General features: G+C 42.5%; 1 protein-coding gene across 1 annotated transcript in view; it reads right to left on the bottom strand.

The window, feature by feature from the left end:
• Positions 1-8,525: 8,525 nt before the first annotated feature.
• The window catches only part of LMO4 (LIM domain only 4), a 47,373-nt gene continuing 28,774 nt past the window's right edge, over positions 8,526-27,124 (bottom strand). Inside the window, exon 5 of the mRNA XM_073643165.1 lies at positions 8,526-9,295. Coding sequence (XP_073499266.1) covers positions 9,287-9,295 — 9 coding nt within the window. The 3' untranslated portion in view covers positions 8,526-9,286. The remainder of the gene's footprint in view (positions 9,296-27,124) is intronic.

Genomic DNA, 27,124 nt, shown 5'->3' with positions numbered 1-27,124 from the left:
ATGGTGACAGATCAATTGTATTAACTACTGCTCTGTCCTCATTGTTGTGTATATTAAACGAGCGCCATTCAGCATATTGATTGGCACTAGTTTTTGGGGATAACTCCGCCTGCCTAAGGGAAAGTGCACATGATGTCTTGATTCCACCAGTAGAGTAGCCAAGTTTTTCTAGGCAAAGCCACTTCAGGAGAGCACCAGTGGTTTGTTTTACTGAAGCAGCTTTGCCATCATTTTTTGCGCCAGCTCTGCCACCAACTTTTCTATGTATTTTACACTACAGTGCCGAGCGGCTTCTTAGCAAAAGCCGCCCAATGACTCACATGACACGTCTTTTAAACTCTTTACAGGTTCCGAACTCTGAAGCGGCTAAAAGAAGTTGCAAAGACAGAAAGGGCACCGCACAATGTTCATTTTTAGCTGCGATTTTGGGGAACTTTTTCAGGCGGAATACGGCTGAAAAATACATTGCGTACACATGCCTTTCTAAAAACTGATTTAGGGTAACATTTTATAGAGCGCTTATTTTATCCTTCTGCATTTTGCTTGACATTCATAACAATATTTAAAGACAGCAGTAAAATGCCTGTATAAGTTCAGGGTATGTGCACACAGTTTTTTTTTCCAAGGTGTTCAAAAACTAAGTTTTCTAGCGGAAACAACTTCAGGAAAAAGTCCTTTTTGGATGCGTTTTTCATTTCTTGCAGCACTTTTGAAGCATTTTGAAAGTTTTTTTCCACGGCCCCACTATCAGTATTTGGTATTTTTTCTCAGGAGTGGGAGCCAAAACCTGGAGTGGGTGATAAATGCAGAATTGGGGACTTGTTTCTATTATACCTTTTCTCTGATTGTTCCTCAGCTGGTTTTGTCTCCCCCCACTCCTGAGAAAAAATACTGACCGAATACGGATAGTGGGGCCGTGGCCTAAAACCTGTAGTAGTTATATAAAAAAAAAAAAAAAAACTCAAAAGCCTGAATATATGAAAAGAAAGTTATTTGACAATTAAAATGATTAGGCAGTCTTACAAGTGTTTTATTTTTTTCTTCAGTATTTTTCAGGCAATTTTTGTAAATTACCTGGCTTAGAAAACTCTATATGCATATACCCCAATACTTAGTTATGGGCAAGGTACAATGAAGCATGGTGAGATCATAATCAGTTAATTATTTCTACAAAACATAATTTATAGCCAAAAATCGACAGCATGTTCGAATTTCCGTGCAGATTTTTGCTACTAAACGTGGAAGAGGGATAGAAAATCCCCATTCATTTGTAGCACACTGTAACTTGCCATAAATTTGCAGTGCAGAGTCCGCACAGCAAATCACAAATGTGTGAACGTAGCCTTATTTTACATGCATTTTTTCCCCTGTGGAATTTTTCTTCTTTGTTTTGCATTTTTTTGTGGCAGCGGCATTTATTTTTTTTTCAAAAGCAACAAACTGTAGGGATGTGTTTTCTTTATTACACCCATAAGCATTCACTGGTTTATTTTTTTCCTGCTTAAAAACACATGTAAATGTGTCTTGTATTTTTGGTGGTGGTTTTTGTTGTGAATTTCAAATTAGAAATCATGCGATCCCAAGATGGATCTTTGTATCACAATCTATAAACCATATCTTTTGGAAAAATTACTAAATAAAATGCACGTACTGACGCAAAAATAAAGGAGTAAAAAACAATAAAACACTGACATTACCTTAGAAGAAAAAGCTGCAAAAAAATGTAGCATATTGGATGGTTGCATGTATAATTTCCCCGACCTATACCTTCCATAGACTCCTATTAAAAAAATAAAATACAGTGTTGTATACATTTTTTTTTTACTGGATGCTTCTGCATAGAAGGAGGCGGAAAAAGGAAAGGTTATAGAGGACTATGGATATATTTGACATGTACCTCGGGAACTTTCCTGATGCAATACTGTGGCCAGATGTTTGCTGGATGTCAATAGGGAAATAGACGCAACATAAACGGAGTTTGTAGGCGTATGTGGATTTTTTGAGAAATCACAACATGCTCTAGGGCTGGGCTTTCTCAGGCAGTATGTAGTGTTTTTTTTCTCACGGACTTCCATTTTTCTTTGTTAAATAAACATGTTAAATGTTTATTGTAATTGTTTTGTGATTACAAATCATGTGATTCGAACCCCTTAAGGACTGCCGTAACGCATTTTCACGGCGGCAGTTAAGGGTACTTATTCCTCAGCACCGTGAAAATGCGTCGCTGAGGAATAAGGCTGTAGCGCCCCCCAGTCGGAAATTCGCCAGGGTCTTAGCTACCGGGGGTAGCTGAGGCCCTGGAGAATATGACCAGGGCTGTTTTTTTTTTTTTTTTTTAGGTCCCCTGTCACGTGATCGCTGTTATTCACTGAATAACGACGATCACAAAAAAAAAGTGTGCCCACGGTTTACAATCATTTCTCTCTCCTCTGACATGATATTCATGTCAGAGAAGAGAGAAATGAAGCCCCCACCTCCTCCAGAGCCTCCCGGTACCTCCGCAGTCCTCGAATAACCTCCCGAATCTTGCCACAGAAAGAAAATGTCGGGCACATGAGCAGTGCACCGGCCTGCAGATCTCGGCGGGCGCACTGCGCATGCAGGCAACAACAGAGTTTTCCCTACTGGTTCGTTTTGATCACTGTGATAGGGTTTATAGGTACCGTCCCAATTTAGGGTGACCCTAAATTGGGACGGTACCTATACTGCCTATATTAAAAACTGTATACTTTTTTTGATCAAAAATAGTTCACTAAGTACCCTATATTTATTATGCAATTTTGCTTTACATTTATATATAATTATGGTAGGGTATGAGATATATTTTTGTCTTGCTTCTTTTTTGCTAGTGTGAACATGCCTCTGTTTCTTGTATGTCTGCCATCTTAGACCTCAGTTCACATTGTCTGGTTTTTTGACTTGTTTGCATTCTGTGCAATTTAAGGGTGTGGCATGCCCTTTGTTGAGCTGATTGGTATATATGTAGCTTACCACGGGCCTAGGTGGTCTGGAGTTGGGACCCGGTCCTATTTGTCTACCCTTTTATATGCATTACTTCAACTTTGATATACAGTAAGGTTTTTAATATAGGCAGTATAGGTACCGTCCCAATTTAGGGTCACCTTGCCGCTGGTGGGACGGCTTGTATACTTTTTTTGATCAAAAATAGTTCACTAAGTACCCTATATTTATTATGCAATTTTGCTTTACATTTATATATAATTATGGTAGGGTATGAGATATATTTTTGTCTTGCTTCTTTTTTGCTAGTGTGAACATGCCTCTGTTTCTTGTATGTCTGCCATCTTAGACCTCAGTTCACATTGTCTGTTTTTTTGACTTGTTTGCATTCTGTGCAATTTAAGGGTGTGGCATGCCCTTTGTTGAGCTGATTGGTATATATGTAGCTTACCACGGGCCTAGGTGGTCTGGAGTTGGGACCCGGTCCTATTTGTCTACCCTTTTATATGCATTACTTCAACTTTGATATACAGTAAGGTTTTTAATATAGGCAGTATAGGTACCGTCCCAATTTAGGGTCACCTTGCCGCTGGTGGGACGGCTTGTATACTTTTTTTGATCAAAAATAGTTCACTAAGTACCCTATATTTATTATGCAATTTTGCTTTACATTTATATATAATTATGGTAGGGTATGAGATATATTTTTGTCTTGCTTCTTTTTTGCTAGTGTGAACATGCCTCTGTTTCTTGTGTGTCTGCCATCTTAGACCTCAGTTCACATTGTCTGGTTTTTTGACTTGTTTGCATTCTGTGCAATTTAAGGGTGTGGCATGCCCATTGTTGAGCTGATTGGTATATATGTAGCTTACCACGGGCCTAGGTGGTCTGGAGTTGGGACCCGGTCCTATTTGTCTACCCTTTTATATGCATTACTTCAACTTTGATATACAGTAAGGTTTTTAATATAGGCAGTATAGGTACCGTCCCAATTTAGGGTCACCTTGCCGCTGGTGGGACGGCTTGTATACTTTTTTTGATCAAAAATAGTTCACTAAGTACCCTATATTTATTATGCAATTTTGCTTTACATTTATATATAATTATGGTAGGGTATGAGATATATTTTTGTCTTGCTTCTTCTAATATTGGATGGTACGGTCGCTACCTGGACGACCTGTTAATATGGAGGGGCATGGAGGAATCAGCATTGGAGTTTACAGAATAGATTAACCATAATAATTTAAACTTGAAATGTACATACAAGATTGAACCTGAAACCATAGATTTTTTAGATATTTCCTTAGATAACAATGAACAGTTTTATATTTCGGTATCTCCATATGGAAAAAATATGGCTGTTAATTCCACTTTATGGGCAATTTCTTGTCACTCTAAACAGGTGATAAAAAATATACCGGTGGGTGAACCAATACGTACAAAAAGGAATACTACATCAGAGAATAAATACAAGGAAGAAGCAAATAAAGTGATGGATAGGTTAGGAGCACGTAGATACCCTAAATGGATGCATCAGAGAGCCAATAATATAGTTAATAACATTCTAAGAATGGAAATCATGAAAAAAAAAGAATAAAAAGAAATATAAGAAAACTCATAAACAATTAACATTTGTTACTAACTATAGCCCTGAATTCCAACGAATAAAGATTATTATTAATACTTATCTACCGATGCTCCATCAAGATAATAGATTACGGGAAATATTAAGTCATGGGGTAAGATTTACTGCAAAAAAAGCTCCAACACTGCGAACCCTTCTTTCTCCAAGTCTATATTTAAATGAATCAAAAGTGAATAAGCAAACATGGCTACATACCAACGGCTCGTACAAATGCGGCCACAATATCTGCTTATGCTGTGGACACATGAAAAATACTAAAACTTTTTCCTCCTCCAGTACGCATAAAATATACAATATCAAAAACTATATAAACTGTAATACCTCATGTTATACACCTTCTCACATGTAATATATGCAATGTTCAATACGTAGGATGTACCACCAATTCACTAAAAACTCGAATAAGACGACATCTATCAGATGCCAATAATAAAAGGATAACTAAATGCTCAGCAGCATCCAGACATTTCAGTGGGGAACATGGCGGTAACACCTCCAGCTGCGAGATAATTGGGATAGAAAAGGTTAGGAAACCACATAAGGGAGGAGATTATCGGAGAAAACTCCTTAACAGAGAATCATGGTGGATCTGTGAACTTGATACAAGATCTCCAAAAGGAATGAATTTAAGACAGGACATGATTAATTACTACGATTAATTGTACCGTTTTTCATTGTATCTTGTATATGTTATTTTTTAATACTTGCATGGATATGTTTTTTAATAGTTATTTCATTGGAGGGGGCTAAACATGTGACCTGATAGGATATGACATAAAATGGTGCCCCGTGAATACATGCGGCTATGCAATGACTAAGGATTAATTTCCGAAACGCGTCTGCTGTTCTCCCATGGTTGTGACCTCAAAAAACGCATCTATTTGGCGATATGAAATATTTTAAATGAACTAAATAAATATGTCTTATTGGAGATTGCTGGATTTTCCGCCTTTGCTGATTACTCCTCTACGTGACTCCGTGGATCCGTGCACACGATCTTACAAAAAAGGGTGAGCTGACTTTTTTTTTTTTTTTATATTTTTTCCTTACAACAAATTTTATGGGGCAATTTCTCCAGTTACCCTTAGGAAAAGGCAAAATTGGAGGCTGAAAAACATTTTTATGGGAAAAATGTGAAAATGTTATTTTTACGACTCAATGTAATAAACTTCTGTGAAGCACCTGGGGGTTAAAGGTGCTCACCACACATCTAGATAAGTTCCCTGAGGGGACGTTTCCAAAATGGTGTCACTTGTGGGGGGTTTCCACTGTTTAGGCTCATCAGGGGCTCTCCAAACACGACATGGCGTCCACTAATTATTCAAGCAAATTTTACATTCAAAAAGTCAAATGGCGCTTCTTCCCTTCCGAACCCTGTTGTACACCCAAACAGTGGTTTTCCCCCACATATGGGGTGTTGGCGTGCTCAGGAGAAATTGTACAACAAATTTTGTGGCCCATTTTCTCTTGCTACCCTTGAGAAAACTAAAAATTAGGGGCCTGAAGTAAAATGTGTGAAAAAAGTTAAATGTTCTTTATTTCCTTCCACGTTGCTTCTGTTCCTGTGAAGCGCGTGAAGGGTTAAATAAACTTCTTGAATGTGGTTTTGAGCACCTTGAGGGGTGCAGGTTTTTAGAATGGTGTCACTTTTGGGTATATTCTATGTACACCCCTCAAAGTCACTTCAAAAGGTGACGTGGTCCCTAAAAATTTTTTTGTAAATTTTGTTGGAAAAATGAAAATCGCTGGTCAACTTTTAACCCTTATAACTATCTAACAAAATAAAATTTGGGTTCAAAAATTGTGCTGATGTAAAGTAGACATGTGGGAAATGTTATTTATTAACTATTTTGTGTGACATCTCTCTGATTTAAGGGCATAAAAATTCAAAGTTTGAAAACTGCTAAATTTTCAAGATTTTCATCAAATTTCTGTTTTTATCACAAATAAACGCAAGTGATATCGAAGAAATTTTACCACAATCATGAAGTACAATATGTCACGAAAAGGAGGATCTGTTGAAGCGTTCTAGAGTTATTACCTCAAAGTGACAGTAGTCAGAATTGTAAAATTTGGCTTGGTCACTACGTACATAATTGGCTCCGTCCTTAAGGGGTTAAAAGTGCAACCAAATACGCAGATACTACAAATAGAAAATAAAAAGTTGCTGAAAAAAAATTGCAAGAAAAAAAAAAAAAAAAAAATGCGCTCAAGTTTTCTGGCCAAAAAACTGCATGGGAAGATAGCACCTACAATAAAAAAAAAAAAACGAAAAACACCTGAAAACTGTTAGGCTATGTGCCCACGATGCAGAAATACTCCGGATTTTTCCTGAGCGTTTCTGCATCTGCCTGGCAGAAAAAAAGCATGCAGATTGTACATGCGTTTTTCCTGCCAGGGACAAGCGGATGTGAAGCGATTTTAGCATCACTTGGAAAGTGCTGGACAACTTGGTCACACTATATAAATCCATGCAAACGGCATGGATTTATATAGTGTGGCCGTAAGAATGGTAAAAAATAAATCTATACTTACCTTCTGATGGCCCCCGATGTCTTTAGTCGATGCGTCTCGGCTTGCCGGCAGATCGCGGTACACTGAAAGGACCTGCCCACGTCAGCGGTCGCGTGACCAGTCACATGACTAAATGACGTCATGGCAAGTCCTTGAGTCCACCGCGATCTGCCGGCAAGCCAGGACAACAGAAGGTAAGTATAATATTTATTTCATGCTTTTTTTTTTATAGGTTCTATGGTACCGGGGTCCAGAGGAGAGTCTTCTCTTCTCCAGACCCGGGTTCCATCCGTACATTGAAACGCATGTAATCCGCATGTACAGATCCAGTGATGCGGATGACATGCATTCCAATGCAAGTCAATGGCGGCGAAAACGCAGCGCTTCCGGAAAATAATTGGTAGTGCTGCGGATTTTTCCGCAATGATAATCCGCAGCGGAAATTTCCGCAGCATGTGCACTGCACATGCGGATTATCATTGGGGAACATGGCAGGCCTTCTACCATGCGTTTAAGCGTTTCTGCAGCGGAATTGCCGCTGTGGAAGCGCTTAAAAAACACATGGTGCGCACACAGCCTTATAAGTGGATTTTTCTGCCCGAAAAGGGTGCAGTGGCAACTTGGAAGTGTCTTCTGCTTTTTTAAGCAGTATTTGTGCAATTTTGGGAGATTTTTAATGTAGAAACACGGACTTGTTTTTTTGCCACAGTAAAAAAAAGACATAACGAAACAGCAGCACGCGCCATATGGGAGCATTGTCTCAAGAATTCAATAGCAAGCTTAGTCCAAGGGTATTTTAACGGTATGTGCACACAGCGTCTTTTTCAGGCAGATTCCGTCTGTAAGAGCACTCCATAAATGTTGAAAATAATGAACACATGCGCTGTCACTAAGACTTGCTGTGCATGATGTTCCGTATTTTGTAACTTAATTTAACGGCTTCAGGCTTCGAAAACTTTGCAGCGGTTAAAGAGTGACTCGACCATTATACAGTTGACTTCTAAGCCACTATGTCATAAATTTAAAAAAAAAAAAAAAAAAAAAAAAAGCTGCAAAAATGACTAGAAAGGCCAAGAAGATCCTAAAGAAAAAACACCACTGGTGTTTTCATGAAGTGTCTTCTGCTTCAAAAATTATACGGCCAGTGCCTAAGACATCATGTGCATATACCCCAAGCATGTAGAATTTGGAGCAGATCCTCATTGAAAAACTGTGTGAACATTCCTTAAAAGTATATTTAAAAGAAACAATTTAAAGTTAACCACTGGCTGTATTGATTTGCACTTTTAAATCACCATTGTGATCATCCACTGCTAATATTCTCCTTGGAAACTTCCCGGAGAAAAACTAGAAACTAGCCAATGGTCAGATGTTGTTCATTATAAAATGTAAAACTCAATTTAACTATAGCATTTTAATCTTTTATTACTTAAATACACCATACTAGAGCAAGTCTCTGAAAATATCACAAATAAAAGTTTTTCTTCAATCAGCAAGTAGGTGAAAATTTCTACACAATAGCAGATTCTTTCCCCGCCCCTTCCCTTTTGCAATGGGAAGCAGCAACAATAGGACAAACAAAAATTTCAAAAATAAAAAAAAAATAAAATAAAATATCACATACATGCATACGTACATTGTATTTTACAGAGAGATACAATAAAAGTGTTTGTGATAAAGTACCACAAAAGCTACAACTCCCCTTTATCTTATGTTCACTTTGATTGGAACATTCTTTCTCACAGCACGTAAAATAGACAAAAGAGTGAGTAGATTTGTCAAGGAAAAAGGGTGCAAACTCTGGCCAGTGCCCTGCTAAATCGGTAATGAGGGTGGTAAGCAGTTTCTGAATACATCTTGTAATTTGTTTCATAAGTCATTTTCACCCTCGTCAAGAAGTCCTCTGGTGAACTGCTCAAATTATTTTTTTTTCCAAAAGTCTCCCAATTAGCCCAGGTTCATGGAGTCCATATTATGTGTCTTCAGTCCTTTTTCATACACCAATAAATGTGGGGAGGGCAACCAAGAAGAGAAAAAAGGTGCAATGGCATGAAGCTGGCACTGATGCTAGCTACAAAGGTGACTTGTCTACTGGAGACATATGGGATCCATCTGCGATGAACAGAACTTGAGATGAAGGCACGCATTCTGTTTTATTTTGACCTTTTAACAAACCTAAAATGAGAAACAGAGAAACATTAGTCTGGTTTGCCAACAGTAAAAATGAAATAATGACAATGTAACTGACAAACTTTACCTTTCATATCCCATACACTAAAGGTCAATGCACATAGCAAAGCAGACAGCACTGATCTTATTTGGTGGCACATGATGACCTTCAGGTCCATATAATAGACCAAAAAATACTGAGGCTATGTACATAAAAGAGCATGCTCCATGCACAGAGGAAAAACCCACTTTGGATACCTTCTCATAAAATGGTCATTATAGGTTAACAAGAGGTAAAAACAGACACAACATTATCATTAATACAGCTGTGACCAAGGGTGTAATGATCGCAATCGCTGAGGGTGGGACCACAACCGGGCCCGACGAAGTCCAGCTAAAGGCTGGATGTGTCAGTCCGAGGACACACATTCAGCTAAGGTGTTTGGCAGTGCAGGGACCCTCCGGCTCTCTGCGCTGCATGTCAGTGACGTCATGCGGAGCCCGTGACGGCACACTGAAGTCAGCTGCCTGCTACAGAAGAGGACGGCGAAGCATGGCGCGGGAGCGGAGGAATGCAAGAAGAATAGTTAATTTATTTTTATATTTTTGGAAAGCAGAACGGACATAACACCAGCAAGGGGCCCAAGATGGGGGTCATTACACCAGAAAGGGGGACATTGTACAAGGAAAGGGCTTAAAATGAGAGATTATTATAGGATGGGGCTAGGACTGGGGACATTATTATAGGAAGGTGTCATGATGGGGACACTAACACATACAGTACAGACCAAAAAGTTTGGACACCTTCTCATTTAAAGATTTTTCTATATTTTCATGACTATGAAAATTGTACATTCACACTGAAGGCATCAAAACTATGAATTAACACATGTGGAATTATATACCTAACAAAAAAAGTGTGAAACAACTGAATATAGGTCTTATATTCTAGGTTCTTCAAAGTAGCCACATTTTGCTTTGATGACTGCTTTGCACACTCTTGGCATTCTCTTGATGAGCTTCAAGAGGTAGTCAACGGAAATGGTTTTCACTTCACAGGTGTGCCCTGTCAGGTTTAATAAGTGGGATTTCTTGCCTTATAAATGGGGTTGGGACCATCAGTTGTGTTGTGCAGAAGTCTGGTGGATACACAGCTGATAGTCCTACTGAATAGACTGTTAGAATTTGTATTATGGCAAGAAAAAAGCAGCTAAGTAAAGAAAAACGAGTGGCCATCATTACTTTAAGAAATGAAGGTCAGTCTGAAAAATTGGGAAAAACTTTGAAAAAGTGTCCCCAAGTGCAGTTTCAAAAACCATCAAGCGCTACAAAGAAACTGGCTCACATGGTCTTCCTTTCCTGGGGCGGTCCCCAAGAGTCACCAGCCTCAGAAATGGCAGGTTAACAGCAGCTCAGATTAGAGACCAGGTCAATGCCACACAGGGTTCTAGCAGCAGACATCTCTACAACAACTGTTAAGAGGAGACTTTGTGCAGCAGGCCTTCATGGTAAAATAGCTGCTAGGAAACCACTGCTAAGGACAGGCAACAAGCAGAAGAGACTTGTTTGGGCTAAAGAACACAAGGAATGGACATTAGACCAGTGGAAATCTGTGCTTTGGTCTGATGAGTCCAAATTTGAGATCTTTGGTTCCAACCACTGTGTCTTTGTGCGACGCAGAAAAGGTGAACGGATGGACTCTACATGCCTGGTTCCCACCGTGAAGCATGGAGGAGTAGGTGTGATGGTGTGGGGGTGCTTTGCTGGTGACACTGTTGGGGATTTATTCAAAATTGAAGGCATACTGAACCAGCATGGCTACCACAGCATCTTGCAGCGGCATGCTATTCCATCCGGTTTGCGTTTAGTTGGACCATCATTTATTTTTCAACAGGACAATGACCCCAAACACACCTCCAGGCTGTGTAAGGGCTATTTGACCAAGAAGGAGAGTGATGGGGTGCTACGCCAGATGACCTGGTCTCCACAGTCACCAGACCTGATCCCAATCGAAATGGTTTGGGGTGAGCTGGACCGCAGAGTGAAGGCAAAAAGGCCAACGAGTGCTAAGCATCTCTGGGAACGCCTTCAAGATTGTTGGAAGACCATTTCCGGTGACTACCTCTTGAAGCTCATCAAGAGAATGCCAAGAGTGTGCAAAGTAGTAATCAAAGCAAAAGGTGGCTACTTTGAAGAACCTAGAATATAAGACATATTTTCAGTTGTTTCACACTTTTTTGTTAAGTATATAATGCCACATGTATTAATTCATAGTTTTGATGCCTTCAGTGTGAATGTACAATTTTCATAGTCATGAAAATATAGAAAAATCTTTAAATGAGGTGTGTCCAAACTTTTGGTCTGTACGGTATGTCTTTATAGGATCTAGAACACTACAAAAGCCCTTAACATCTGACCAACATGGAGATGGGGCCCCAAGTTCAAATTTTACACCAGGACCCATGGGACTCTAGTTACACCGCTGGCTATGAATTAAAGTAGCAAATTATCTTGAGCCTATGCATATAAGTAAAAGTCACTACGTAACCCCTACAAATATCCAAAAACAAAAAGCTGCTTTTCAGTGGTGGACTTGAAAAAAAAAGTTGGACATTGATCCAAATGGAAATGTGCAGATTTGAATGGTTGAATGCTTGATGAGAATGATGACTTTTGTTCATGCGGGGTCAACAGCAATACTAGTTTACTAGAAGCATAATATCAAAGTGTTAAAGAAGACCTGTCAACCTATTCATGCATTTCTAAAAGAGAAACTGGCACAATGCTATAGAAAAGATTCTTCCAAATTCTAATTTTAATTTTAAGTATTTACTTAAAGATATGCCTGGAAGGATGACAGGTCCTCCTTAAGGGCATGTGCACACACCATATTTTTCTGGCAGATTCCCACCGAATCTCGGCTGTAAAAAAAGCTTAAAAAAAAAATGAAATGTGTTTGTGTTTGTCCTGATGAAGAAGGCAGCAGAAACACATTTGCAGGAAAATTTTGCGGTTTGTCAACCAGGGTTTTATGGACATCTTTAGTCACTGATACGCCAGCAGATTCATTTGCACATATCCTTAGTCTGGGGTTTACTTATCTGTACATATCACTATAATAGTGGAAGAATTTCCTAAATTTCATTAAACAAGCAATCCCATCAATGTCATCAAATTATATGGCACTGTGTACTTACAATTGCTCATTTTGCCTTTCTACCCAGCTAATTCTTCTCTTTTCTCTGCTTTATGTCAAAACAGGAAGTCTCTTTTCCCTGCATGAATAATTCCCCTTCAACTCCTGACCCAGCTGCTCCCTCCTACCCCTGCCAGGAACTTTTGCAGTGACTTATGACTCATACAGGTAAAAGACCTCCTGTTTCCACATAGAGCTTAGAAGGATTCAGCTACTCAATTTTTAATCATGTGATGTCAAAGACCTAATGGAAAAGAGAAGAATTAGCTGAGTAGAAGGGCAAAATGAGCAATTGTAAGTACACAGTTCCATATAATATGAATGAAATATATGAAGAGGATAAAAATGGTAGTGTTTCTTAAAAAAAAAAAAAAAAAAGGCAATGATAAAGGAATTAGAATTTAGTCAACTATCAGCAAATGGGGAAAACATACATTTCCTTAAAATAAAAAAAATACTTAAGAGTCTGAAAACGATTAAGTCTAATGAGTTAGCAATGTCTTTTAGTCCTACAAAATGTTATAGAATTCACAAAAGAAATATATAAAAACTCTAAGCAACACAATATGTCAGATTAGTTTTAAAATACTCTTCTGAAACTAGGAGGGAACAGAGTTAGTGAGAACTTGAGGTCTCCGAGGAAGTTCAAGGTCCCCACCTCCTCCTTCAGGAGCACCATACTTTCAAGCTAATTAAAGTGGTGCGGGAGTGGAGGTTCAATTCCCAGGAGTTGAAGCTCAGTGTGAGAAAGGTAATTTGGCTGTCCAGAACAAAGAGATTAGAGAGCAGCCTGTGAGCATATTTAATAAATGAGCATCAAATGTCCTCTACTACGGACACAGTCAACTCCAATTATATAACAACGAGGGAGTTGTTGAGTGATATGTAAACTAGAAGATTTTTTTTTAATAACCAATAAGGTGAATGGCGCAGATCTTAGTTTAACGCAACCTAGAATAGATCACATAATACTCTATATGCTGATTGATTGTACAGGTGAGTTTGCTTTGCCTTGCCATGCTCTCCCACCCCCTTGCCAAACATTACGTAACAAAGAACTTAATTAACAAGTAAGTAAATACTGAGGGGCACATCTATGTTCAACCATGGCTAGACCTGTAATTACAAAATGAAAACCAAACTAGAAACTCAGTCCTGTATAGAAGCTTCAAAGTAAACCAAACAGCTTCTCACAACAACTTTTTTTCTTTCGCATGTAGACTGGAGGCCCTTAAAATATTCTGCCATTTTTTTTTTTTTTTATTTCAATGATCTTAAATTAGAATTTCTAATACTACTTGTAAGTTTTGACATTAAGCTGTATATTAATAAAACTAAGCTGGTATTTGTATGACCTTTCATATAGGTGCTTAGGCTTTTAATTCTGATTTATAGAAGAAGTTGGTTCTTTAGCTTGAAATGTGTGTTGAGAATTTGACATTCAGTGAAAGTTTTCGAAACAAACTGCGAAGACATGAGAAAACATGAGAACTGACAATCCTCAGAAATTAAAGCCGAGATGGATAGCTTACTTGGTTGTCAGTTAGCAGTGGATTAATATCCAGGTAATCTAGAACATTGATTACGTTAGTCTAAAGTATATCACAAATGATGGTTTTAGCCAAAACAATTGTTTATCTGGAAAGACGTCACCTACATTTTTGTCTGAGCCATTAGTCTACATAGAATCTTTGAGAATGAACAATAGCAGGCAAAATGGTGAAGCACTGGAGTCCTGAGTTCAAGTCCCAACAAGGACAACAACAACGAGATTAATCCCACACTCCTAAGACATACTGAGACTCTAGATTGTGAGCCCCCAATAGAGAAAATGATGGTCTTTAAATCGTTTATAAACCAGGAAAAATAAATTAAAAATTGTAAGAAAGATCTCCTTCATTGAACATGTAATGAACTAAAATTTATATAACAGCATCACTAGAATCAATCAAGCATTGATTGAATTGTTCACTCATTGGATTTTAAAGCCCCAACCTAATTTATTTTATGTGCATATGGTCACTAGAGATGAACAAATTGATCTGTAACTAAATCGAATGTTACAATTTTTCCCAACATTTCGGGTGCCGGAAAGTTTTAATTTACAAGAATCCAGCAAAACAGAAGCCAGCCAGACACCAATCTGGAGAATTTGTTGAGCGAGACAGAAAGAGAATAAAATTAAATACAAAAAAAGAAAAAAAAACAAAAGAAACAAACACACTATACCAACTATTAGGCCTTGACCTGATTCCTTCTGCCACAGCTTTCCTAGTCCTAAGACCTACACAGTTTTTCAAGCACAGAGGTCCACAAGGTCATGAGAAGGTTGGGCTTCAGCTCCAAAAGAGTTGGTTGAAAGTGTGGGCCTGACTCACTGCTGCAACAGCTAGAGACTGCTATCAGTTGATGGCCTAGCAGGTGGTTAACATGTTCTTTTTTTTTTCTTCACTATTTTTAACCCCTTTGTGGTATACAGAGCGCTCAGAGCATAATAAAAGGCAATCATGGCACTTTAAGTTTGGAACAAATTGAATCTGCTGACCAATTTGAGCAAATCTGCCTTAAAACAAAATTTGTGAGATTTGCGAATCTTAACCTAAAGAAAGTCATGTTGATCAAATGTCTATGCATCGAGTCAATTTGCACTGATGACATAAGTTGGAAAAATATTTACATGTTCCTAACTGCTTGGCATAGTGTTGGTCTTATCCTTTTCTTTTTTAATGAGAAAAGCCAAGGATCACACAATTGTAATTGTAGAAGTGCACATCAAAAAATGCTCAATAATTCACATTTTTAGCTTGGCCACATTAAAATATCAGATCATGCATGTCCAGCTCCAACAATAATGGCTTAGAAATCACAGTGAAATCTGAACAATTTAAATAAGGCTTTAGTTAAATATACTGTAGATAGACCAATGAAGGGCTGTGACCTGTGTACCTTGTGGTGCAGGTTTCTAAGATGGCAGTATTAATCGGCTAATTTCTAGACAAGAAAGTGGAAAATTTAACAGAGGTTGACTGGTGAAAAGACATTACCTATCCAAAGGATAGGTAATAACTAGCGTAAGTGCTCGTTACTCAGGTTTACCGAGGGGGCTTGAGTATGCACTGAGTGTCGCGGGCGCGAGTGACATGCTCGAGCCCCCGTGGCCGCATGTTTCTCGGCTGTTAAACAGCCACAAAACATGCGCGGATTGCCTGACAAAAAGGCAATCCCTGCATCTTTTGTGGCTGTTTAACAGCCGCGAAACATGCGGTCACGGGGATGCGAATATCTCACTGGAGCACCCGCGATACTCAGTGCATACTAGAGCACCCTCGGCAAACCTGAGTAATGAGCACTTACACTCATCACTAGTTATAACCTTTAGATCAGTGGCAGGCCATCCATTGGGACCCCAATGATTAGCAGAATAGAGCACTTTTATTCTCAGTCAAAATGGAGCACCAGAGTGTATGCTTGATTGCTGCTCCATTTATTCTTTATAGAGGCAACCAGAAAAAGTAGAAGGCATCACTCAGCAATCCGAGAGGAAGTGAATGTGTAGCACCCTGAGGATTCGGCTGCTACAGGGGTATTGCACCTCAACCCAGAGGTGTGATATTCCACTCCCGGGTAAGGATGGAGAGTGGAACTGAGCTCGGTAGGCTGCATGCACTACACACATCCCATTTCCGAGGAACAGGCCGACGGTACTCCCACTTAGAAATGTGCAGGTACGACCGAGTCTGTTCCTGGCTGGAGTGGGAGGGGGGTGGTACATCCCAAGTAGTGTAGGGGCAGATAGGGGGAGCAGCCTGGGTAAAGTTAGGAGCTCATTGGGTGCTGGTCACCTGAGCTCACACATAGAGGGATATATAAGGTGGGCACCAACTAGAATCAGGGTCAGACGCAGAGAGTCAGATGCAGAGAGGATCAGCTGCAGAAAACAAGTTAGGAGAGGAGAGAAGAAAGACCAAGACCCAGAGTGAGAGAGGAGAAAAGAGAAAGACCCAGAGCACAGAAGAGAAGGGACCCAAGAACCCAAATCAGAGCACCGGGTGAGGAGTCAGCATCAGGGTACCGGAACCCAAGCTGGTGGGGGTAAAAACAATCCCCAGCCAGAGACCGGAGACCGTGGGCAGTGTCTGTCACGGTCACCCACCACATTCACCCCGAAGGCACACCACATGAAGGGTCAGGGAACCCAGGGCCAAGGGTGTCCCAACAGAAGGCCCAAGGGAGCTGGACCTAGGTGGATCACTGGTGGGGACGGCTGAAGAAAGGACAGAGGGAGAGCTCAGGGCCACGCTCCGGACTTGTTTGGGGGTTGGCTGGATCCAGGACCTGGTGGACGCAGCACGGCTCGGGTGGTCACTAGCAGCTGGAGTGACCAGTACAACATCTGCAGTAAGTAAACACCCTTAACTGCACAACCCGACTCTGTCTTCACTGCCGTCTGCACTACACCACCACAACCCCCATCCTCTGCGCCTGTCCCCTCTGAGGCTATACCCCTCCCGTTGGGGGTTATCTCACCAAGCTGCGCACCCACCATCAGCCTCAGCGGACCCTGCTGCAGCGGCGGCCACAGTGACCGCATCACAACGGGTGGCGTAGTCGACACAAAAGAACTTTAGTAACATCTGTAGAACTGCCACATCACACTGAGCTTGACGCCCTGGGCACGGGACCGGGTCACAGCCGCTCGGAGACTACAACCCCCCATCTGATCCGGTGCCGGGTATTCCCCTCAAAAAGGAATATGTCCCAGGGGGCGCGTCAACTTTGGCGTAGTCGGCAGGATTACGTGCCCGCAACACCCGGGTACTGCGTGCCTGAAGAAAAGTGCGAGTTTACCTCAGAAAGAAGTCTCCCGCCAGTTCCGGAGGGTCCACGCCATCGGACTCCATCACCAGTCGTTTCCCGCCGATTGTCCGCCATTTCCAGCTTGTTCCCGCCATCTGCAGAGTTTCCCGCCAATGGGCGACGCTTCCCGCCAAAACCGCAGATTTCCCGCCTTGGAAGAGCAGCGGACGCCATTATGGGCGTGCCAAAGGAGGGCAAGAGGCCACCTCCCATCGTGGGCCAGGACAGAAAATGGCGCCAAAAGTGGAAACCGCCCCCACCAACAGAGACTGTGATGCTGGAGGTGTCTGTCAGCGTGAAAGAACTCCCCCTGGATCTGACAGTCACCGAGTTGCCCCGGGACCGCCCTCGAAGTGGGAGGAGACGAAAGAGAAGAGAAAAGATGGGTGTCGCTTGGAGCAGTCTGGAGCGAGCGCACCCGGAGGCAAGAGGTCTAACGAGGAGTAGCGGAGAAGCTTACCCGGAGATGGAGAGAAAGCAGAACAGCACCGGCCCGCTGGCCAGGAGTCTGCTAGAGACCGAGGAAGGAGGGCAGAGCAGCACCGGCCCGCTGGCCAGGAGCCTGCCGGAAGCAGAGCAGAGCAGCACCGACCCGATGGTCAGGAGCCTGCTAGAGTCCACAACCCCGCTAGGTCTAGCGGAGATCTTAGCGCAGCTCCCCCGAGACCGGGAGTGTGCACAAACTGCCCTGGAGGGCCTCGCACGGAGGATGGCCCGGGTACAGCGTGAGATACTGGCGGAGTGGAGCCGGGAGATGGCCCAGCAAGCAGAGACCAGTCAACGGAACACGCTACCCTGGAAGAGGAAGCAGACCGCCTCTGAGGATGGCGCGGGAGGACCCAAGGCCGGAGACGGCGCCGAGGAGGGAGCCGAACGCATGGAGGCAGGTAAAGGGGACGCCTATACCCCAAGCCGTGACACCGCTCACCTGCCCCAGCTCCCCGTCGCAGAGCCCGAAAGTCCCCCTGCTGTGCCCGTAGCCGCCACGTCACCGCTATGGACTAGGCCCCGACCGGAAGCCGCCGCAGCGACCCCTGTGACGTCACGCGCCTCGATCCGGAGCGTGACAAAGCAGGAATTACCACCAGCCTGGTCGCAAGGCCTAGTACCCCCGGGCGCCGCAATACCAACAGCGCCCCCTACCTCCGCGGAGCCCCCGGCCTGGTCGCAGGGCCAAGTAGCCCAGGGTGCCGCCGTCCTAACGGTGCCCTTCACCTTCCAGGTGCCCCAGGCCTGGCCGCAAGGCCTGGGCAACCCGGGCGCCACCACCACCGCGCCCGCGCCCGCAATACCAAGGGTGCCACACCTGGGGGAGGACCTCTTCAGCCAGCTCACATGGCCGGACGGGCGGCCCTTCATCTGGCCCGAAGGATACCATGAGCTGGAACGGCAGCAGAGACTAAGACCCCTGGATGAACCCCTGATTCCGGCTCCGAAGCCCGTGGCACGGATCTCGCCCCCGCTAGCGGAAGCACAGTTTGAGTGGGACCCCACCGGAGAAGATTTAATGGGGTTCACTCAGGAAACTCGGGCAGTCGCCGCTGAGCGTACTGAGTGTTGTCGTCAGCAGCTAGCAGAGTTTACGAGAGAACGGGAGGAGAGGCGGGTCAGAGAACAACAGGCCCAAATCCGGAGTGCGGAGCAGAAGAGCCGGACTAGGAGGAACCCCCGTGCAGCGCACTGTCCCCGCACCATCGGGACGGTGATAAAGTTCAACCCGCAGCATGGGTGGGGCTTTATTCGGGACCGTAACAACCGCGGTGACGTTTTTGTGACCCGCAGAGACGTCGAGTCCCACCTGCCGGAAGGTCACAAAGGCCGTGACCTCTACGTCGGAGACGAGGTCACTTTCACCCGGCACAAGTGTGCCAAAGGACCTTACGCCCTCCACGTACACCGCTTGACGGAGGAGGAGTTGCGGTACGGGGAGGAGGAGCCAGAGGACCCGGACGGGTCTGAAGCAACACCGTATCACTAAGAAAAAGCAGGAGGGAGCCGTCGTTGAGGACGGGAGTAGAGACTGTATATAGTTGCCCGTCGGGGCACAGTGAACCGTTGCTGCTAAAATAGTCCCCGTTGGGACCAGTGAACTGTTTACCCGTTAACCCCTTCATCCTACAGGCTGAGGACTGTGAGCAGCCATTCCCTTCCCTCTACCTGGCCGAGGACTGAGAGCGGCCAACTTCCCCTGTAAATAGTTGCGCGTCCTAAAGCGCCCCCTACCGGTTTTATAGAAAACCAGATTTTCTAAGAGACTGTCGCACTTTTCCCGGACACACGGTGCACAGTGTCCGGAGGAGGAACCTGAAACAGGAGACGACGAGAAAGTTTTATCTGCTAAGATATGTTATTTATATAATGTTTTTTATATGTTTTATATGTTTATATGAAAAAAATTTTGTATGTTTTGGTGTTTTTGTCTTTACAGCCCGAGGACGTGCTGTGATTTACCAGGGGGGAATGTAGCACCCTGAGGATTCGGCTGCTACAGGGGTATTGCACCTCAACCCAGAGGTGTGATATTCCACTCCCGGGTAAGGATGGAGAGTGGAACTGAGCTCGGTAGGCTGCATGCACTACACACATCCCATTTCCGAGGAACAGGCCGACGGTACTCCCACTTAGAAATGTGCAGGTACGACCGAGTCTGTTCCTGGCTGGAGTGGGAGGGGGGTGGTACATCCCAAGTAGTGTAGGGGCAGATAGGGGGAGCAGCCTGGGTAAAGTTAGGAGCTCATTGGGTGCTGGTCACCTGAGCTCACACATAGAGGGATATATAAGGTGGGCACCAACTAGAATCAGGGTCAGACGCAGAGAGTCAGATGCAGAGAGGATCAGCTGCAGAAAACAAGTTAGGAGAGGAGAGAAGAAAGACCAAGACCCAGAGTGAGAGAGGAGAAAAGAGAAAGACCCAGAGCACAGAAGAGAAGGGACCCAAGAACCCAAATCAGAGCACCGGGTGAGGAGTCAGCATCAGGGTACCGGAACCCAAGCTGGTGGGGGTAAAAACAATCCCCAGCCAGAGACCGGAGACCGTGGGCAGTGTCTGTCACGGTCACCCACCACATTCACCCCGAAGGCACACCACATGAAGGGTCAGGGAACCCAGGGCCAAGGGTGTCCCAACAGAAGGCCCGAGGGAGCTGGACCTAGGTGGATCACTGGTGGGGACGGCTGAAGAAAGGACAGAGGGAGAGCTCAGGGCCACGCTCCGGACTTGTTTGGGGGTTGGCTGGATCCAGGACCTGGTGGACGCAGCACGGCTCGGGTGGTCACTAGCAGCTGGAGTGACCAGTACAACATCTGCAGTAAGTAAACACCCTTAACTGCACAACCCGACTGTCTTCACTGCCGTCTGCACTACACCACCACAACCCCCATCCTCTGCGCCTGTCCCCTCTGAGGCTATACCCCTCCCGTTGGGGGTTATCTCACCAAGCTGCGCACCCACCATCAGCCTCAGCGGACCCTGCTGCAGCGGCGGCCACAGTGACCGCATCACAACGGGTGGCGTAGTCGACACAAAAGAACTTTAGTAACATCTGTAGAACTGCCACATCACACTGAGCTTGACGCCCTGGGCACGGGACCGGGTCACAGCCGCTCGGAGACTACAACCCCCCATCTGATCCGGTGCCGGGTATTCCCCTCAAAAAGGAATATGTCCCAGGGGGCGCGTCAAATGCAGCAATGGTGAAGTATGAGTGTGTTTGTTGTACAGATTAGTGGGGGTCCCATCAGTCAGACCCCTATCCATCTATAATATGTCTAGCCCCTTTAAACCATTATGTAGCAAGACAGCCTGAGCAGACCACCTAGAAGTGATATGGACTAGTACAGTCGAGGTCTTATACTGATGTAAGGCATCAAGTAACGAAGAAAAAGTTGTAAGGCAATGGTACCAAAGTTGGTTTGGTTACATGTTACTGTTCAGCCTACGATCTAATTGGTACCATATTTTAAAGGGTGTTTAGGGAAGAGTCAGCCGGCCGTATAACTCAGGAAGAGGATGCAGTTGTCACGGTCAGGTCAGGAGAGACATCAGACAATCAGAGCATTGCGTTGCGATCCTCAGAGTTATATGGTCATCTGATTCTTCCCTTACACTTCAAGATAATCACGAATGATCACGGTTAAAAATGCTGGTTTCACGACTAATCTTGCCATGTAAACAGGCTGCAAATCACCCTATGAACAAACAAAAAACTCGTTCATTGGATGAAATTATCTTGTGTGTAGAATTAAAGTTCTTCGTTCTCAGCAGTGCACCGTTCTGTGTAAACAGGACTCACGCCACCGAGAATAATGGCAGCCTTTGTACACTATGCGATCCACTACAGATCCCTCAGTGCGCATGGTTTGTTTTGGTCTGCCTGCGCAAACAAGCAGTTTGGTAAAAGTTTACCGATCGGCGGTCATATCAAACCGACTGTGTAAATGAACCCTTAGTCGGGCTTTTAAGTATTTAATGGTGCAATTGGCCAAAAATCAGGCCCATACATAGAGTTTTTGTAGTTTTACAAAATACCTCATCGACTTATAATTTCATATCAGCTGCAGCTTGTTAAAAAAAAAAAAAAAAAAAAAAAAAAGAAAATATTCCCAAACTTCCATCGCACAAGAAGAAATCGCTTTGATCTCCTTTATAGTCTATTAAAGTCATAATTGCAATGTGCAATCAAAGCATTTGTGCCTATCAGCATGTACACACTCTTTCTACTTCATATGGTTAAATAGTCATTATGTGAAGTTTAACAGTCCAATCACATTATAAAGAATGTAATCGTTATCTGGACACTTTAGGCCAGAGTCACATACTGTGTTAAAGCAAGACTAGACGTTGGTAGAAGGAAATATAACTTTGAATGGTAGGAAGCAAGTATTGGGCCACACTAATACAAGCAACATTTAAGGGTTATTCTCATCTTCTTAGATGGGTATTGTTGAATAGAGATTGCAAATACAAGCACTTTTTCATTTTAATGCTTATTAAATTTCTTAACAGTTTTTGAGATATTAACACTTTTTCTTTACCTAGGTGACCGACCACCACTGTTGCTTAGCAGTGGTGTCCGGACATGCACAGTGCTTACGAGTTATTTTCTATTGAGTTTGTAAGTGCAGCTTTGAAGCTGGCTGGGATTGCTGGAGCACACTCATCTAATCCTGGCCAGCTCAGTGCAGCGCTTACAAGCTTGACAAGTGGTGGTCGGTCTCCTAGGCAACAATCTGTAAACAAAAGAAACACGTTACTATCTAAAATTACGGCTGCAAATTTTAATAAACCGTAAATTTCAAAATACCACTAATCTATGAGGATGGGAATAATCATTGAACTAAATATTTTATTGACTTCATACTACTAATGTACTCAATTCTGTATACATCTGTCAGATACAGTGACAGACATTTTTTGCGAGTATTTTAGGACATTCATTTAAAAAGGAAAAAAAAAAGGAACAACCAAAACACTAATTCATAGAATAAGTGCCTAGAAAGTAATAGCACACAAATATTACCTCCTTCCTTACTTTTGTCATTATATACATTAATTAAATGACTCTATATAGAGACAAAATTCCTTTCCTGCATATCCATTTCCTGGATACGTTATTATGGGCACATATAAAATGAGCAATAAATCCATTAAGTTGTGTTTAAATGTAATCCAATATGAAGGTAATTGCTTTTGGGAAATGTCGCTAAGATATTGGGTTAACAGTTCCATAAATGATACATAGCATATGTATTAAAATACTGGTCCCTCTACACCAAATAATTTACAAAATCCAAAGTTATTATTTTATTTGCCTACGCTGAGGAGAGAATAAAAGCTTTTTTTTTCCCTTTAATTCTCAGCACATTAATGAAGTTTCTATTGCAAATCCATATAGTAGCAGCAACTGAAGTATGCATTTTTTGTTTCACTGCAATAACTCAGTGCAGCGTGATTGCCTGGGTTAATGATGAAAAAGTCAAATACGCCATCAGAGCTGATGGAAAAATCTATCACCAATTCGAAATTAAAATTCATATGTGGTCAATAAGATTTACTACCCATGCAAGTGAAGCTGTAAAGAGTAAATGAATCAATGTCATCAATACATAATCAGTATGAAATATGATGGGAATACAATTATGTGCAGGAGTCGGGCATTCCTTCTTTTTTTCCCTGAACCAGTGCGGAATGAACAGACTTAGTGAGGACTGACAGTAATTGGTACAAATTAGACACAGCAGTTATCAAAATGCACTCACTAGAATAGCAAGGAGACTTATTAGGAAAATGAAGCTAGATCTTAAACAGTCGCCTTCTCGGAGATATTGTACAACTGTTGATCTGAATTGCTTCTCTTGTACATTCATTCCAATCTGTTGGGAGGAATGCAGATCATTGTGGAAAATTCTATTTTTGCACATTAAGCTGTATTTTTTTTTTTATTTAAAGGCAACAAAAACACAATGTTAACGGGATTAGGGCCTCATACATATAGTAGAGTTGTGTTGACAGGCGTATGGTATCACTCTGCAGTAAGAAGCTTGACCTACACTGTCGCCATCGGTTCCTTTATACAGCGCCATATTGCAAATATATAATTTCCGTAATGCGGCTCCGGATTCTTATGTAATCCACGCGAATATTGTATATTATTGCTCTAGGTGTGTAAATGTGGTTGAAAGTTTTCCCCCTTGACTTCATATAGGAAGAATTGCATTTTACTCTTACACTTTTTAGAAAGGGACGGTGTGGAACCAGCAGAAAAGCTATTGACCTGCAGATATGGGGTTAATATGTAGGTCAATAGTGTTACTAACCTGCCCGGCGCCTGCTTGTAGCCGTACACTGCAAGGAGAAAATGTAACTATTTACCCTGGCAGCGTCCGGTTTCTGTCACGAGGGTAGGGTGCGGAGCGCCGCTCGCGCTGGTTCAGTCACTAGTGAGCGGCAGCTGTAACCTCGTCCCCAGCACTGACTGAAAGCTGGCCCTAATATAGAGCAAGTGTCAGTGGCCGGGGGCGCAGCTACAGCAGCCACTCTGTATACTCAGAGCAGTGACTGAACTCGCGCCGGTGCCGCCCCCATGACTGAAACCCGAACGCTGCCGGGGAATAAAGTTCATTTTCTCCCTGCAGCGTTCGGCTAAGTGCAGGCGTCGGGCAGGTTAGTAACAAGTTTTCTTTAATCAGGTACTCAAGGGCATTATTAAAAGGTTAGGCAATGTAATTCTTGCTTTACCAGAGACACCGACAACCTACAATATGCCACTGCATGAGGGAGTCAAGTGAGTAGATCTAGCTATAATGAAACTACAACTCCCAGCATATTAGTGTCCTCGAGGAGGCTGATCTCTGCTACAGAACATCTCCTAGACTAAGATTTTATTAGTGTGTGTGAGTATATATATTACACATATATACAGTACAGACCAAAAGTTTGGACACACCTCATTTAAAGATTTTTCTGTATTTTCATGACTTTGAAAATTGTACATTCACACTGAAGGCATCAAAACTATGAATTAACACATGTGGAATTATATACTTAACAAAAAAGTGTGAAACAACTGAAAATATGTCTTATATTCTAGGTTCTTCAAAGTAGCCACCTTTGGCTTTGATGACTGCTATCTATCTATCACATACACACAGTAATAAAATCTTAATCTAGGAGGTGTTCTGTAGCAGAGATCATCCACCTCGAAGACACTAATATGCTTCAGTGTGAATGTACAATTTTCAGTCATGAAAATACAGAAAAATCTTTAAATGAGAAGGTGTGTCCAAATTTTTGGTCTGTACTGTATGTTTTGCTACATTGTACAATTGTATGCTTACAATTTCTTATGGAGTTATACGGAGAGTTTTTCTAATAGGATATTTCATCCTATTGTATTGTATGTGTATATATCTGTGTGTATAATACTGTATATTTACATACAATTATAGATGCACGCATGAACTTTCTCAAATCACGTAATATCAACCTAGTGGCAGTTGCCCTGGGTGCAAAATGTTTAGGGATATGATAAATTTCAAGAGAAAAGAAGGTTTGGGTTGTTTGTTTTTTTTGCTGGGGTGGCAAAGAAGCAGCATTTTACTCTTACACTATTTTTTTAAAGGGACTCTGGGGAACCTGTCACTAGCAGAAATGCTACTGACCTGCAGATATGGGGTTAATCTGTAGGTTAAATAGTGCTACTAACCTGCCCGGCGCCTGCACCTATGTCTAATTCTAGTGTTTCCTGTCTTTAATTCTGGTGTTATGCAGACCATTATTTAGTAACATGGCCAGAGATTTCATGAGAGCAGAATTATTCGATAAGACAAGCAGCATCGAGTGGTGTGTGTATGATGTACCCACATGTGGTGGGCATGTAGACATTTAGTCTGGATCTATAAAGTACTCCAACTTGCAATTACGTGTTTGTTGTTTTAAGAAGATAAATATAATTGCTCTGGTTAATTATGTCGGATCAAATAGAGACAAAAAAGGAAGTGAAATGACAAGTTAAATGTTGACAAAACAGTTATTGTGCTAGACAGGAAGGCTGGAAATGACATTTACTGAGCTCAGCCCGATGGAAAGACTTGAGATCACTTCCTATCAGGAACCATGTGCAGGAAATAAACTGCGGCTACATGTGATATTAATACATAATGGGCCGAACTTGATTTGGTTTCCTTAAATATTGACAGTTCCTAATTAATTTAGTGATGAGCGCAAGTGGTGTTCGGGTGTGCACAGAGTATGGCGGGTGCTCAAGTAAGATGTTCGAGTGCCCGTGCCCGCATGTTAGAAAACACGTGAGGATTGCCCATGTATGTCAGGCAAATCACCACATGTTTTGTGTCTGCTTAAAAGCCGCGAAACATGCGGGTGCAGGCACGCGAACATGTCACTCGAGAACCCGCGATACTCTGTGCATACCCGAGCACCCTAGACAAACTGGAGTAAGGAGCACTTGCGCTCATCACTACGTAAATATTATAGGGAAGCAATTGTAAGTAAGACTATCCAGGCTGATGATGGGACTGTCACCAAGTGACCCCTTTACATCAGGCCATCTATAGGATAAGGTGAGGGGGAGAAATTACAATGACAGAATATTTTTTATTATGATTATTTTATAGCACCATTGTTTCCACGGTGCTTTACTTGTGTAGAGGGTTCACATACTTATAATACTTGTATAAAATACAGTAAATAAGCCAACAGTGACAGACTGGTACAAAGAACAGAGGACCCTGCCTTTATAGATGGTTACATGAAGGCGCCTGTCTGGTGATGGCCTCGGAGGTCACAGCTTATTTTTCCTGAGCTTTAATTAACAGTAAACAGACATAAAAAGGCGCATTAATCATTTCATCTGAAATTATAATTAAAAGTCCCTTGTGGCTAAAAGTCCTTGTGATGTTCTCTAGTGTAAATGCCTCATATTCTACTCAGCAGTTTCTTAGTTACATCTGTTTCTAAAAAAGCCTGATGACAAATATGGCCACCATTATATCTCTGAAGGGTCATCGCCTCTGCGTAGTCATGTGGAAATACATCTTCTGCTCTCCACAAGGATCCTGACACTACAGATTATCCATTCAGGTGTCTAATAGAGCTGGGTGACTACCAGTATGAGCACTATAATGGTGGCCATATCAGCAGTAGATACATTGTAGCATGTAAGCTCCGGTCCTTATTAATTACCAGCTACAAACGTACAGATCACTTCTAGCTTGTCCAATTTAATGGATTAATCAGAGGCCGATTTTTTTCCTCACCTGAGGTC

The sequence above is a fragment of the Phyllobates terribilis genome, unplaced genomic scaffold, assembly GCF_046119375.1.
Source record: "Phyllobates terribilis strain yellow unplaced genomic scaffold, ASM4611937v1 Scaffold_8__6_contigs__length_399053987, whole genome shotgun sequence".
Classification (NCBI taxonomy): Eukaryota; Metazoa; Chordata; class Amphibia; order Anura; family Dendrobatidae; genus Phyllobates; species Phyllobates terribilis.
Note: the sequence above shows the minus strand (reverse complement) of the source record. Positions and strands in the feature narration are given on the sequence as shown.